Source organism: Delphinapterus leucas, chromosome 4 (genome assembly GCF_059928025.1).
Source record: "Delphinapterus leucas isolate spDelLeu-1000000601 "Yukka" chromosome 4, BTC_Dleu_Yukka2, whole genome shotgun sequence".
Lineage (NCBI taxonomy): Eukaryota > Metazoa > Chordata > Mammalia > Artiodactyla > Monodontidae > Delphinapterus > Delphinapterus leucas.
In genome coordinates, this window is record NC_143132.1 from 18,024,576 (window position 1) to 18,041,576 (window position 17,001).

Below are 17,001 nucleotides of genomic sequence, written 5' to 3' on the forward strand. Positions count from 1 at the left end.
CTGAACGAAGCTTTAGACTCTTGCAAAATTGATAAAGGAGAACTCGTGTTACATCATAAGCTATCTGTGGGAGGACATCTAGCCAGGACCTAGTTACACATGATGAATATGAGAAGTGAAGGGAAGGAGAGGACATGAAATGAGCTCTGCATGCCGACTGGAAACCCATGGCACCTCTGCGAGCAGATTAACTGCAGTAGCCATGGGTCCAGGTTTTACAGAGTGTGAAAAAGGCAAAGAAAAAGTCTGTGACATTCCACTTTAGCCATATCTTGCAGATCTGTTATTTCTGAAACACCATTTAGGAAGAGATGGCTGGTTTCCAACGTAACTACTGTTTTGTTTTGTTTTTTTACAAATACATTCTCATTAGGCTGTAGTTTTATTGAGAAAACATTTCTCAATGCAAAATGTAAGTTATCTGCAGTAGTGTAGATGGCAAGCCTGTTTTTGAGACAGCTATCCTGGTTTATATCTACTCTGTAAAGAATAATGTCAGTTTTCTGCTTCCTCTTATGGTCCTGATTACACTCTTGCTTTACCACTTTCTGGCGTGAAATATTATACTATCAGCTAGGATGGCTGAGTCAGCTAAAGAGTCTGCTGGAATGCAGGATTGTTTTTCCTCTTCACCAGACCACTCTTATGCTGAGTGGTCTTGGTCAGGTTCACCTGTATTCCTGATATATGTGCTGTGTTGTCTTTAACTGGAGAGGAATATACAAACCAAGTCAACAATAAGAATTCCTTAAAACAATCGCATGCCATGGTAATGTAAAAAACTAGAAATGACCTTTGATATGATAAAAAAAAGTATGGCTGGAGAATTTATTCTGTATTAAAATATGCATTACTAATCCTATTTGCTAGTGATATAATAATTATTCATCTAATTGTGTTGGGCCATCTAGGTCAAAACCCCTGCAAGTCCAATTATATCCTGCGTTTTAATATATTTCAAAGGTTCAAGGCTCCTTAGAAATGATCCAGTCTAACGTTTTGCTTTACAAATGAGGGAATTGGGACTCTGAAAGTTTAAGACTTACCCAGTTTTACTTGGCTGATAAATGCCAAAGTAGAGGCTATAGCTTAGGTCATAAAAATAGCATGCACAGGCCATTTGTAAAAAAGAAAAAAAGAAACCAAAAAAGAAAGAAGGGTAAAAATTCAGGAACCAAATGAGAAATAAAATTATTTTTTTAAAAATAATACCTTACCTCATGTACTGTATGCTGTGTATCCTTCCTACATCAACTTATAAACCTCTTTTTATAATGCTAAATTTAGCATTAAGCTTTTTTATTTACAACAAATATCCGCATATTTGATGTCACCTGAAAAGGGGAAGGAAGACATTCATGATAGCAACAAGCAGGATCCCACATAACTGCTTGCAAATTGATTTGACCAAGATTATAGTATGTGGTACAAATGACCTGTTTGAGTATCCTATATAAATTATCTTGGCCTAGTGTGATCGATAAAAGAGAACATTGATCTTGGAGCTGGAATATTTGCAATCACGCTCTGGCTCAGTAATTCACCAGCTATGTGATCTTTGAAGAGTCACTCAACTTCTTTACAATTAGCATCCTTGAGAGTAGAATGGAAATAATAGTAATTATCTTGCAAATGAATGTTGCTGTGAGGACCAAATGAGATAATGCATATTAAACTACTGCACTAAGTTCAAACCTCTTCACAAATATGATCCTAATTTTAATTCACTCCTCCCTCAATTTTCTTCGTGTCAGTAAAGGGAAACTCAATCCTTCTACTGCCTAGTACCAAAACTTTGGCGTCATCTTTCACACCTCATTTTCTCTCACACCCCACATCCATCCATCTGCACATCCTCTCAGTCCTACTTCCAACATATGTCCAGAATCTGGTTGCCCCTTACCGCACAAGCAGAAGCACTGCCATATGGTAGTCATTGTCTCTTGCCTGGACCAATCCAGCAGTCTTCCCACGGGTCTCCTGGCCCCTGGCCCCTCACAGACTCTTTTTCACAAAGCAGAGAGAGCCATCACTTTATCACCTAAGTCAGATGGTGGCATTCCTGGGCTCAACCCTCCATTGGCTACCTTCTCACTTAGAGTCAGTGTCCAAGATCTCTTCATAACCTGTGAGATGCTAAAACATTTGGTCCCTGCCCTGCTCTGAGTCCCTTCTACACTGGCCACTTCCCTTGCTCTGCGCTAACATACTGGGCTTCCCAACACTCCTCAAACACGGCAAGTGGCAGCATGTGCACTATTTCCTCTGCCTGGAACAATTTTTAACACTTAATAAGCAGTGCTTCCTCTAGAATTCCTTTAGATGTCTGTTAAATGTCACCACTACCCACCCCCCAAAAAGGTGGTGGCTTCCATAAGTGAATAGGAGCATCTCTCCCCCATCCTCGTCGTTCCTCTATCTTCTTACTCTGTTTCTTCACAGCTCTTAATCAACAGATATTGTCACATATTTTGTTTGGGGGTCTAAGCCCCACCCCACTAGAATGTCCCTTCCACGGCAGCATGCTTAGTATGTAAGAATGCATGTATTCCTTCATGGCAGGTACTGTTCTTGTACTGGGGAGATAGCCCTGAAGAAAAGAATATTCCCCTGCCTTGCCAGCCACACTTCATACTTCATAGTTATATGAAAACATCTGCATTCATTCATGGTAGCCAAGGAAGCTGGTTAATGTCTAAAGTGTAAATGATACCAAGAAGGGTACAAAGAAAATGAATAAAGAGTACAAAGGGAAACCTATTTTACTAAAATATCAAGAAATCAGAGCATGACTATTTACAATAGCCAGGACATGGAAGCAACCTAAGTGTCCATCAACACATGAATGGATAAAGAAGATGTGACTCGTATGTACAACAGAATATTACTCAGCCATAAAAAGAAACAATAACTTGAGTTATTTGTAGTGAGGTGGATGGACCTAGAATCTGTCATACAGAGTGAAGTAAGTCAGAAAGAGAAAAACAAATACCTTATGCTAACACATATATGTGGAATCTAAGAAAAAAAAAATGGTTCTGATGAACCTAGGGGCAAAACAGGAATGAAGACGCAGATGCAGACGTAAAGAATGGACTTGAGGACATGGGGAGGGGGAAGGGTAAGCTGGGACGAAGTTTAGAGAGTGGACATATACACACTACCAAATGTAAAATAAATAGCTAGTGGGAAGCAGCCACATAGCACAGGGAGAGAAGCTCGGTGCTTTGTGACCACCTAGAGGGGTGGGATAGGGAGGGTGGGAGGGAGACGCAAGAGGGAGGAGATATGGGAATATATGAATATGTATAGCCTATTCACTTTGTTATACAGCAGAAAATAACAGAACATTGTAAAGCGATTTTACTCCAATAAAGATGTTTAAAAAAAAAAGAAAAGAAATCAGGGCATGAATCCTCATACTTCCCAGTGGCTCGGGAAGCTCAGTTTGAGGCCTGCGCAGTGCTGAGAGTTCCCAGCGATTCTCGTGAACATGAGTCAGACTCTAAGAACAGGATTAAAAAAAAGGCTCTCCCGTCTAATTCCCTTACCCTATATTCTTCGCTTTCTTGACACTCTGTTTGGTATCATTTAAACTCTGAACGTCACCAGAACTTATTTTAACTGTTATGACGTACAGTTGTTGGAGGGAAGGGATTCATGCAATGGGGACGTGGTAAAAGGAGCATAAAGTGTGAGTCGAGAGGCCTAGAACTGCCACTCATTAGCTCTGGAGTGAACTTGTGCAAATACTTTAATACATCTCCACATTATAGACTTTTTAGGTAAGATGGAATGTTTTCTCCTGGCTTTGTTTGAAGCCATTGTAGAAACATCTCATCTCTTAATATTAGATACTTCAAAAAAAAAATCCTGTGACAGAATCTAGTCCAAATGTATTAGAAAAATTAAGATAATGAATCAAATTAGGGAATTCCCTGGCAGTCCAGTGGTTAGGACTCCGGGCTTTCACTGCTGAGGGCCCATGTTCAATCCCTGGTCGGCAAACTAAGATCCTGCAAGCTAAGTGGTGCGAGCAAAAAAAAAAAAAGCTAATGAATCAAATTGAATAGATAAGCAACATCATCAGCATTGCATCTTCTCTCTTCAACACAGTAGGAAGCTCTGACACCTGTCTGGCCATCATGGTAGGTCAGATGCCCAATAGAAAGGGGCCTTCCCTGGGGATAAGCCTCCTCTCCAATTCAGAGGAAATGTTTGAGTGGGTAACACATTTGGATTTTACATATATGAATCCGTTATCCCGTATCCTCTAAACTTTAGTAAGAATTCAGAAGTGAATAATTAAATTTCACACACATCCGTTAAACTGCACAAGTAAAGTATTTGTTTCCATTTAAATAACTAGGAAAGTAAAACATATGAGGACCTTAATGTGAAATTACTTAGGCAAAGATTTGGGCAAAAGATGACTCCTCCCCACTGGTCTAGTCCCTTGGTGCTTAATTAACCTTTCTGTCCTTGCGTTTTCTGCAACCTTATGGGTATCAGAGATATTTATGCCTTTGCCCATTTTCCTGAGCAGATGATGGGTTATTAGAGATCTATCTCATATGTCACTCACCATAAAGCATCGCTCAATTGACCATAACACTTTGCAGACCCTAAGCTTTCAGGGAAATTTGCTAAGGCATTAAGGATTCTTTTGTCCTTTGATGATTCTGGTAAGCTACGGTTACGCAGTTAAAGAATTTTATGTTCTATTTTCTGTCTTGCCCCAGGAAATCCAGAGTTTTAGTAGAAATGGAGTCAGAGCCTCTAACCTGTCTATAGCCCAACAAATAATTAAATCCGTGGTTTCCCAACTAGTCTGCACCTTGGAACAGTGTGGGGAACTCTAAAAGTATTGCTGCCTATGACCCATCCTGAAAGATGGGGATTTAACTGTTCTGGCATCTGGGGATTTAAATTTGTAGGCTTTGGAATTTTTAAAAGATCCTCACATGATCTTAATATGCAAACAAGCTTGAGGAACGTTCATTGAAAGACTTCTATGAGATTAATTGAGGGTAGATTTTTGCTGGTTTTTGTTTACGGGCATTTTGTGCCAGAAAAAACCTAAAGTAGCTTTGTAAAGATGATAAGATTTGATAATGATGTGTGATTTTTGTGTAAATCTTTAACTAAAGGAAGTATAAATTTTTAAAACCAAGGCAGGTTGCTAACATCATCCTAATTTTGAACATCATAATACAAATGTATACAATGTGATAGTCTGACTGCAATTTTATTTTGTTCTAAGAAAATTAATTTTTGAAGGCAATTTAAAATGAAGCTTTTTAATACATTAAAACTTTATATTAAGGTAAGGTGAGACTTTTAGAGAATTTCTATTTGTTTATCCATTTGTTAAGCATTTACTTACTTTTCTTTCCTCCCCTTTCTTTTTCTCTCTCTCCCCTGTGGACATTCCTGCTTCCAGCAAGGGTTACACTGATGTTGTGAGGATCCCGGAAGGCGCGACTCACATAAAAGTCCGACAGTTCAAAGCCAAAGACCAGACTAGATTCACTGCCTACTTAGCCCTGAAGAAGAAAAACGGTGAGTACCTTATCAATGGAAAGTACATGATCTCAACTTCGGAAACCATCATTGACATCAATGGAACAGTCATGAACTATAGTGGTTGGAGCCACAGGGATGACTTCTTACATGGGATGGGCTACTCAGCCACGAAGGAAATTCTAATCGTACAGATTCTTGCAACAGACCCAACTAAAGCCTTAGATGTCCGTTACAGTTTTTTTGTTCCCAAGAAGTCCACTCCAAAAGTAAACTCTGTCACTAGCGACAGCAGCAATAAAGTGGGATCGCCTACTCCACAGCTGCAGTGGGTGACGGGCCCGTGGCTCGCCTGTTCTAGAACCTGTGACACGGGCTGGCACACCAGGACGGTGCAGTGTCAGGATGGAAACCGGAAGTTAGCAAAGGGATGTCTTCTCTCTCAGAGGCCTTCTGCATTTAAGCAATGTTTGCTAAAGAAATGTTAGCCTGTGGTTATGATCTTCTGCAGAGACAACTGGATGATTCATCACTGACACAGTTGTGGTGAACACAAGGTCAACCGAAAGCACGGAAAGTCACACTTCAGGGTCATTGTCAACAGGAGTCCGATTATGGGCAGAATCTGCTCTCAGCGACCAAATAAAGATGCGCACTGCTTCATGGGACAGTGGTGACCTTGGAATATAGAAAAACTTGGGAGTTATTGAACATCCCCTGGGCCTACAAGAATACAAAAACACTGATGAATGTAGAATCAGGGGACATTTGAAGATGGCAGAGCAGTCTCCCCCTTGTCACCTACCTCTTACAGAATGTCTACAAAGGCATCGTAATCATTTTCGTGCATATTATTTACACAGTAGCTTATTTTTACTGTTTGTAAATACATTCTTCCTTGGTATGTCACTTTATATCACTTGGTTCTATTAAAAATATATATATATATATATATATATATATATTTCTATAAAAAAGTGTTTGACCAAAGTAGGTCTGCAGCTGTTTCCACTCCTTCCAGTTTCTAGAAAGAGCTGTGGATGTTTTACTGGAAATTAAGAACTTGCTGCTGTTTTAAGAAAGATTTAGTATATGTTCAGACTACAGGAGATAAAATTTTCGTCAAAAACCGTTTTGACAGCAAGAATCTTCTGAGAAATTCTGAAAAGAAAAAAGAAGCTCAATATATCTAGTCATTTAAATACATACAGGGGTCCATTTATTTAAGCCTTTGACTGCCTGTATTTTTTCAGGCAGCCAGCCAAACTAATGCATAATTAGGAAGTAGAAGAAATGTTTGTGTGTGTGTGTATGTTATCGAGTCTAAAAATTAGTTTCCTCCTGTTAGAATTTAAAAAGAAAACAAATACATGCTTCACCATATTTTCAAGTTATATTTTCACAACTGCCTTCCCTTTCTATGGTTCCCATCTGATATCTCACAATGTGTAATATACATTCAGAACACACAGCAAAGAGTTTTCTATCACCTTCAACACTGGTATACCTCTTACCAGTGAGCCTTTAAAATGCATTTTGTTTTTGCTTGTTTGTTTTGTTCAAGGGTTCTGTAGGACCTACAATGTTTTGTACTTCTTGTTGACTTGGTAGTTAGCCATATCTAGAAGTGGTTATCATTAATGTGGCTCGTGAAAAAAAATAGTTAATATTAATAATACTGTTTCCACACCACAGGCAATAATTCCTTGCATTGTTTTTTTTCTTAATCCAAGTAGACTTATACTGTACTTAAGACTTTTCCCAATTAGAAAGCATTTGGTTGTACCAGTAAGTGTTTGAGTGATGAAATGTGATGGTCTTTGCAAAGTCTGCTCTTATTTCCATAGCCTGTCTAGGTAGGTGGTGAGTTAGAATAGTTAGACTTGGAAAACTTTTACAGTCATCTGCATAAAAATCTCATAGACAGTAAACTGCATCCCTCTACCCCATAGCTCAGAAAACCTAAGATATTTCATTTCATTTGGTTTTTCTTTTTCTTTGTGAAATATCACAAAGCTACTTGTTTTTATAAAATTTTATAATAATCATACCAAATGTGCCTATTTTTAAAGATTTGCATATAAGGATATTAGGGAACTATTTCTTGAGTTTCCTTACGCTCATGAGAGTTTATTTTTATTATAAGATATTTTTAATATAAGAGAATTATGTATTTGATCTTGCTATATAGCACATTCATTTCAGGGGAATGGATGTCTCACTGTTTTAAGTATTTTCATAAGAAATCATTAAGAAGTCAAAACTGTTAATCATCCTTTGGGTTTTCATAGACTGACTTTGCTTTAGATGTGGTCCTTTTTTCTTAATAAATTACCAGTTAGAAAAAGGAGGCCTATACAAGACTGGTAACCTCCATTTGATAAAGGTACCAGATATCAAGGACAGGGAGCAAAGCTGTTCATAGCAGTCAGAAAAAAAAATAAAAAATAAAAATCACACCGACCATTGACTATGCAGAGAGAATTAAGAGAAGGACCAACTTTACTTTTTCCAGTATTCAGAATAACTTGAATCAAGTACTTAAACTATGACAATTTTTTTTTAATCTTTTGTGGTTATATTGACAGCAACATTAAAAAATAATTGAAGAGCAAACATGATTGTGTCCTACTCTGCTTCTCCATACTGTATTCATAGATTTTTAAATATGATTTACCAATGATTCATTTTTTCCCCAAATATTAAAGTTTTACACTTCTCATGGGAGCAACCCTAGAGAGCTTAGAGCAAATAAACCACTATTCCATGCTTTTAAGGAGTTTCCTTTAGGGTTTTTTGTTTGGTTTGGTTTGGTTTGGTATGGGTATCAATAGACTGACTAAGGAATGTACGTCTAAACTCCTGAGAAAATTTATAGACTGGAAACTGAAATTCAGAGAAATGGAGTGTTTGGTAGACATAGAGTATGATGAGCAAAGGGAAAATCCTCTATAATGAAGATAATTCAGTTCAGTTTCACATTGGGTTATGCCTTTTACCTTTCCATAGTTACATCTTGAATAGAGCGTAGGATTCGGGATGCTAGGGGCTACTTCCTAAAAAGAAAAAAAGAAAAAAAAGAGCTTGTCTAAAAATGCTCAGGTTGGTAAGAATCTAATCTCACTCACAAAACTAAATACTCCAGGTTGTTTCATTAAATACTAAGGGAGCCCAGAAGAAAATAGCATTTATTTCTTCGGGAACAGAAAAAAGTCAAACGAAGCCCTCCCTTATTGTTTAGAGCTTTAAGGACATTGTTTTAATTTATTCAGCAAATTCAACTTCCTCTGCCTTCCTGTGGAAACAGTTTTAGCACATTAAGAATGAAGGGATTAATCACAAACAAAAAAAGTTGCAGCACTGAAAAGAAAGTAATTTATTGTTTTTGCAACTGGTATGTGAATTTGTGTGATAAAATTATTTATTCTTATTTAACAAAAATATGTGCAAATTCTTCTATATTTAAGATGTTTTGCTGTTGTCCTACTTTTTAATTTATGCTTCATGTTTGTGTATAAAGTACACTTTGTGAGTTTACATAATATACGGCACTGGTTGCTTTTGTATTTTTTTTTTACAGAAAGCTTTCTGTGTGAAACAGGTGTATATGTATATATTCCTCATGTATTCTTATTCTGATACTATCCCTTTTCTTCCTAAGTAAGTTTTAAATTTAATCTTCCATGGCTAGTAGTGTTCATCACTTGTAGTTATTTTAATAGGTCTTTTGGATTCCATTTAATACTAATTTTTCCAAGCTTCAGATAAGAAAAGCATTTATTCAAGCAACTAAGGTCTAAGTTTTAAACTAGGATATATAGGTAGCCTAGAAGCTTCCCATAGAAGCTAAGACACAATTCAAAATCAGGTCCATGAGCTTCACTGATGAACTTTGGACAAGGAGCTGTTGATACATCACAGCCTCCAAGTGATATCAATGATAATAAAACCAAATAATGTCTTTTGCTGCCCTAGAAACCCTCCTTAAAATTAGTATCATTCAGTCTCTAGTATCTTTAAGATTCTATAGATGAGAGTAAACAAAGTGGATTTAAATGATTCAAATGTTTGTAGTCATAACTGTTTCACCAAGTTTGGGATCTCCATTGATACAATATGACTTTTTACTACTACAAGTTAATCTCTTGGAGGGATAATAGGACTTGGGACAAGCAGGGACACCTCTGAGCACACCAGCTTGCTCCTGACTATGATTTCACAGTCTGGTCATGGCAATAAGGCAAAGCACCTTTGGATACACAATTGACTAGATCAATCTCTGGTTCTGATGTTTCTCCCCTTTACTCCTTCCTCATTGGACAAGGTCATTGTAATTGTTTAGGTGAGGGCAGCAGCCAGAGTCAAAGAAGTTCAGGACTTGTGCTATAACTTAGAGTTCACTGTTTGTGAAATAAGATTGAATTTAATAATGACTGGATTTTGCTAATAGTTTATAGCTAAGTATGAAATCTCATTGGTATGATTGGTGACTATTAGTAATCTATTAGTAGTTAAACCTGAAGCCATAAAAACACCTTATTTTTTTTTAACATTTCAAAGGTACAAAGTAAATGAATGACCTTGAAGACAGAAATGGCCATCCAAAGCTATAATAGAACCAAGTACAGGGTCAAGGTGATCTATCTTATAGACACACAGAAAAGGAATTTACATGTTTTCTCTATTATTTTTCTCATTTGTCAACAACATGTAGTTTTAGGTTGTCAAACAGGTAGATCAACTTAGCTCAACAGCCCACTGAAACATACAATCTTTCTAATAGCTCCCTGTTATCATGAACTACAGAAATGACTGCTCAAGTTATAACACATGAAACACATCAGTCTATACCACATAATTTTGTGTTCTATTCAATTAATGTATGAGAACATACTGAAACACCAACCCACGCATTAGTGAGCCAGAAAATGAGAATATACATAGTGTTTAGATCAGAAAAGCTTTCAACCTGGCAATTATCTTTCCGGTGCCATTATATCATAATTTTTAATGCAGATTTTGTAGAAAAGATAAAGGAATCTGTTGTTAGAAAACGCTGGTTTTAAAATGGAGTAGGACTGAAACATACACATTCATTAACCCTGTTAGTTGCACCCTCTTAATATTCTAGCACTAAGAGTAAGTTTGCTGTCTGTGGTCCTTATCTCATAGCTCCACTGACTGATCCATGTGTACTGCCATAGGTCAAATGAAAAAAAAATAAACAATGGCCCATTATCCTATAAGGCACTGCCACATCAGAGTGACCCAAGTCTAACACTGTGAGGAAAACTGTGATTTATAAATAAAACAGGGCATTTTTTCTTTTACTTTTCCTTTGGCACATCCAATGAAGAATTGTAATCTTTATCAAGGTGCTAACACTTTCAGTGACCAACTGCCAAATGTGGTATTTCTGAGTTACTATTTTATTCTACATGATTTTTCAATTTGCAAGAAAGAACTCTAAACAGTTTGTCAAGCTTGGGCACAACTTGATACTCAAAGTTTGGGAAATTGTATTTAATGGTCATTCAGATTGGCAGTGTTTAGTGACATAAGCTATATGTACATTGAGGATGCTTAATGTGACGTCCAAACTTGAAGAGCATCAGGTTGGTGTAGCCCACTTTTAGATGTCATGTTCCATCACATACTAAGCCATCAGCATTCCTTTCAAAGAAACTTGTCTGTTTCTTATACACAAAGGAACTTCTGTGTATATTTAGCTGGACTTTAAGCTTTGCAATATTTTATGTTCACACATACACTTGGCTACTATATCTCCATCTTTTCTGTAACAATTCACAACGTATGAAAAACACTCACCCCATGCTGAGTATATCTAGGATAGAATATAATACTGTGTGTGACTTTGTGAAACTAGACTTTGGATTAAGAAAGTCTCTGGATGGTATTTTTGCATCACACACTCCAGCATGACATAAATGTAGGAGTCAACAAATACTGCTTACATTTTAGTGTGATACATTGATCAGAGCAAATCATGCCCTTGCTTTGTAAATAGACTGCAGATAACTAAACAGATTGCGGGAATATGTTCGATTTGATGTAGGCACTGGCACGAATATTTGGTTTCTATATTAGAGTCTGTGAATCAAGTCAGGTAATAAAAATAGGTAGAACTGAGATTCTTAAATCTTGAAAGATGCTTTCAAGGTAGAGTAAAATATTGAAGATTTACATGCTGTATACAAGCAGTAAAATGTAAGCTGCTTTTTACACTCAATTTTCCAGAAGTGTTGGCATTTTTCAGTAAATATAATGCTGTTGGAAAACCAAAAACAATCTTGGAAAACTAAGACGGGTCTTATTTCAAATGTCTCTTCAGCTTTGGCAAATTTCAAATCTGAAACGACTATTGAAAGCATTACTGTGTCTTGTAGCCTGCATTCCACAACAACTCTGTTATTCACGTAAACCACTTGAACTGAGACTTTTGGGACCTATACTGTAATATTTTTCATTAAGGAACAGTATCTTATTTTGTAAAGCATTTCCCCTATGTGTGACTTTAAACTGTAAAATTAAACATTGGCTTTCTGGTTTCACTGGGCATAATAAATGTAAATTGTAAACTAGGTTAAAGTATGTACTGCATATAATATGTTTTAGAGGTGGAAACTACTGTCCATTTATTTTTAATTTTCTCATAACAGCAATAGGACCAAGCCAGGTCTTAATGAAGCCCTAGGTTCTCTATAATTTCTCCCATTCCTCATTCACATTGGTACAGACAATTAATACTTTCTCTCTCTTAAAATACAATGAACTATATTGCTTCAAGTTCTTCTTACCAACTACCACCTGCTAAGTCTGTCTAGTGTCAAACTTCTGGTGTTAACTTAGAAGCAGCAAGCAATATAATCTACCTGCTTCATCCTTTCTTTTTTAAAAATGAACATATTCTAGATATAAAACTAAAGAACCAAAATAATAATGCACGCATGGAAATTAAAAAAGAATTGATATCCACTAGCAAAAGCCTATTTATTAATATTTGGTATCAAATTTATAGTATTAGGATTCCGAAGGACATGAATTCCTTCTAAACCTGAAATCATTACTATTAGTGTATATTGCAAACATTGAATTTCTCTCTCTTATCAAATAGTATTTCAGAATTGTACATTAAATTTTATTCTTGGTAGGATGTATACTTTTGAAAGAAATAATTTAAAATGCTTAAACATTTAAAAGCATGGTATATAATAATTAGGTTAAGATTGGCTGAACATCTCTTTGGGTCAGGCCCTGGGTGAACACGTCACAAGCTTTCTCCCAGGTGTTTCTCTCCATGACCCCTACGGCATTGGTCTTAAGATCCCAATATTGCAGACGGCTCTCACATCATCGCAACTGTCAATGGTCATCTAGGTGTCACCAAGTGCCAGGCACTGTTATAATCACTTTAGATATTTATTATCAATTATTGGCTTTTCAAAGCACTAGGAGTCTTAAATCCATATGGACCAAGAGTCTGAGGGAGGGATTGCAGGGTGGATGGAAGAATGTATGAGATTGGGGAAATGAGGGGAAGTATTTAGATGTCCTAATGTGTGGGCCCTTGAGTAAAAGCAAGAGTGGTCCTAAAATTCCTATTAAAATGGCATGGAAACTGGAGAATCGGGCAAGCAGTGAGAGTAGAGACAAGAGCTTAGAGTGTACAAAGAACTATTGTTTAAGGAGAGAGAATTTGATGTAGAAAACTAGTAAAATGGCTGGAATGGGGAAAAAAAAAACTTTGGTATTTAATCTTACAAACTCCTTCACAGCTAATAATGAGCTGGTTCAGGCAAGGTCGAAGGTGTAAAAATGGTCCTGGGGGTAGTTTTTAGATTAGGAGTAAAATGAACAAAGAAGATGGTTCAAAATGGAGCAACAGACGTTTGAAAAGCCCAAACCATATTTAATTCCTAGATTCTGTGGGGTTTTTCTTGATATATTATTGTTGTATCTGTTCAATTAAACTTCTGTTTTCCCACGGAATGAAAGATATATATGTTTTAATGTAGACACAAGCAAAGGAGCATAGCTCTGTTTTTCCTCCATATCCATCTCATAGGTAAAGAGATTCGAATTCCAGGATGATTCACCAACTGGGGCAGTTCCCAGGGATGGAGAAAGATAGTAAGCAGTCCCAGAACCTCACTCTGACTTGAATTTCATTAACTTTGCCATAATATTGATTTCTGTTTTTATTTCTATATGCCCATAGCACTTTGCCTCCCTATTTCTGCTTTCATTGGAGTTTGCCTTGAAGTTTCAGACCTTTTGTTGTTGTTATTTATTATTAAAAGCATCTAGATCTTGGAAAGCAGGAAAGTATATTCTTAATCATTTGTAGTAGACTCATCCCCAAAACAGTAACTGAACTAGTTTCAGGTGTAAAGAATTTTTCATCTATAAAAGTGCTGGGGACCACTAACCTATTCATCTTCCAAATAAGTCTGGTACCTACTAGACGTTGTAAAGAATTTATCCAGAGGGTTCCTTTAGTCTTGAGCCTTTTTACTATCTCTTTCCTATTCAAAGATGTTTTTTCTTGTTCCTTGGATTTTTTTTTTTTTTTTTTTGGTACACCTATGTTCATAGCAGCATTATTCATAAGAGCCAAAAGGTGGAAGCAACCCAAAAGTCCATTGACAGGTAAATGGATAAACAAAATATGATACATACATACAATGGAGTATTATTCAGCCTTTTAAAAAAAGGGAAATTCTGACACATGCTACAACGTAGATGAACATTGAGGACATTATGTTAAGCAAAATAAGCCAATCACAGAAGGACAAATACTGTATCATTCCACTTATGTGAGATAGTAATTGAATTAATGATGGTTACCAGGGGCTGGTGGGAGGGAGGAATGGGGAGTTGTTGAATGGGTACAGTTTCAGTTTTGCAATGAAGATAATGGTGGTGATGATTACGCAACAATGAAACTACTTAATGCTACTGAACTGCACACTTAAAAATCGTTAAGATGGAGCCTCCCTGGTGGCGCAGTGGTTGAGAGTCCGCCTGCCGATGCAGGGGACACGGGTTGGTGCCCCGGTCTGGGAAGATCCCACATGCTGCGGAGCGGCGAGGCCCGTGAGCCATGGCCGCTGAGCCTGCGCGTCCGGAGCCTGTGCTCCACAACGGGAGGAGCCGCAACAGTGAGAGGCCCGCGTACCGCAAAAAAAAAAAAACACGTTAAGATGGTAATTTTATGTTTATTTTTACCAAAGTTTAAAAAAAAAAGCCTCACAGCCTAGTCTGGGGTGGGCACACATGAAGGAGCCCACATTTTCACCAAAAGTGGGTTATCAGAGTAATGGCCTGCAAGAGCCCTGAAAGGACGAGGGAGGCCCTGAGGAACTTACATGTATTTTGCACCTATATTTGGGGGGAGGGGACAGACTGGAAATGGGACAAGGGGCTTCATCCATTCCTTGGTTTTCTTCCCAATTCAGATAGAAAATGTCTCAAAGACTCACTGGGGTACCTGTGGGAACACTGGTAGTGTATTTGATGAGAACCTAGAAAGGGGAGATTTTTTTTTAATTTAACTGTTATAAGCCAGCAAATAGGTAGGACGTTGACACATGAAGGGGCAGGGCAGGGGGGACATCTAGGAGCAGTGGCTGGTACAGCACCTCGGGATTTGCAAGAACACACAGCTTCCATGAGGTTTGGGAATCCCACCAATCACAATCCATTCTACTTTGATTAAAAAACGATCATGCAGCTTGATGTAGCCTCTCCATCAGATTTGACTTGGACTTACTGTGGCTCTTTCCAAAAATCAACTTTGCCCTCAGATCAGAACTTTTACAATACTGAGAATATTCCAAAGAATAACGGCGCCACCCCTGGAAGCTTTAAAACAGAGAGCCACTGAAGTGTAATCCCATAGCGGAGCAAGGGGAGATCCCTGGTCCACCAAGACGTGCAAGCCTGGAATGTCAGGGGTATCCCGGAAAGAAACACGCATAAAATGGAGCTTCACGGGAGGGGCGCAACCCTTTGTGCCCGTCCTGGGCTCCTTGGATCTTAGTCGTGTTGTTTTAGGCAGTTTGAATATGGGAGCTCACTTAGAGCTGGATGTTATCAGACAGAAGATACAAAAGACACAAGAGCCTATTAGGTGGAACCCTGAAGAAGTGGCCAGAGCTGTGACCACTGTGGGTATGTCAGACAGAATATTAGTGCACAGGAACAAGCAATAGATATCCCTTCCCTCTAGATGATGCTAATAGCCGCTTCTGAGCTCCTCCACTGCGACCACCTAAGTCCAAACCACCAGCATTTTCCACCCTGAATAACAAATGCTTCCTGATGGTGTTTCCTGCTTCCTTCAGCAGCCAGACTGATCATGCAAAACCGTAAGTCAGATCATTTAACTCCTTGGATGAATATTCGCCAATACCTTCCTACCTTACTCAAAGTAAAAACCAGTGTCCTTTTCATGGCTTTTAAAGCCCCCCAAAATGTGGTTCCTGCCTCCCCTCTGACTTCCTTTCCTATTTTCCTCACCCTGGTCCAGCTGCTTTACCTCCCATCTGATTCGCTCAGTACTGAGCAGAACTCTTTGCATAGAACATGTTTGCCCTTATATACACTTACTTCTAATCTTCCCTCAAGTCACTACTTAAATGTTGTCTCTCAGAGAAGCCATCCCTGACTACCCTAAATCAAAGAGAACCATCCCTCCTTCATTTTTCCTCATGGCACTTATAATCATTTGAAATTTTATTATATACTCATTTGTATATGTCTGATTATCTATCTCTCTATCTATACAAATGCACATACTTTAAGGGCATAGTCTTTGTTTTTTCCACTACCATATCACCAGCTTCTCAGAAGGTACCTGGCATATAATAAGTACTCAATAAGAACTTGTCAAATGAAGGAAGGAAGGAAGGAATGGATAGCAATCCAGGCAGATAATCATCCTTAAGGGGATTCAGAAAATGGTCAAAGTTATCTTAGCAAGTGGGGAAAAAACATGGTAATGAAAATATTTTAAACAGGTAACACTGACATTTTAGACAAAAGGCAAGCCAGGGTTAGGCCAGGGAAGTAGGGGAGCCAGGGTAGATGGGTGGTAGCAAGAACTCAGCTCCTTGGTTCCAAGATAGATCTTTAGTTCCTAGGATGGAATATTGAAAAGACAGAATTCTAAAGATTTCCCTCCATAATTCCCATCCCTTGATTATTCAGTCAAACACTAATCCAGGTACTGCTCTAAAACTATTTTGCAGATGGAATTAATGTTACTAACCCCCCTAACTTAAAATAGGAAGATTATCCTGGGTTAACTGGGGGTCTTCAAGTAATCACATAAACTCTTAAAAGGAGAAAAGAAAGGCAGAAGAGGAAGCCAGCGAAATTCCAAGCACAAGAACGATTCCATGCACCATGGCTGACTCTGAAGATGGAGAAAGGGAGCCAGAAGCCAAGGAATGT

The 17,001-nt window shown here is 37.9% G+C and overlaps 1 protein-coding gene across 1 annotated transcript in view; it reads left to right on the top strand.

The window, feature by feature from the left end:
* Positions 1 to 8,398, top strand: part of ADAMTS5 (ADAM metallopeptidase with thrombospondin type 1 motif 5) — a 47,301-nt gene extending 38,903 nt beyond the window's left edge. Inside the window, exon 8 of the mRNA XM_089910359.1 lies at positions 5,444 to 8,398. Coding sequence (XP_089766485.1) covers positions 5,444 to 6,011 — 568 coding nt within the window. The 3' untranslated portion in view covers positions 6,012 to 8,398. The remainder of the gene's footprint in view (positions 1 to 5,443) is intronic.
* Positions 8,399 to 17,001: the final 8,603 nt, after the last annotated feature.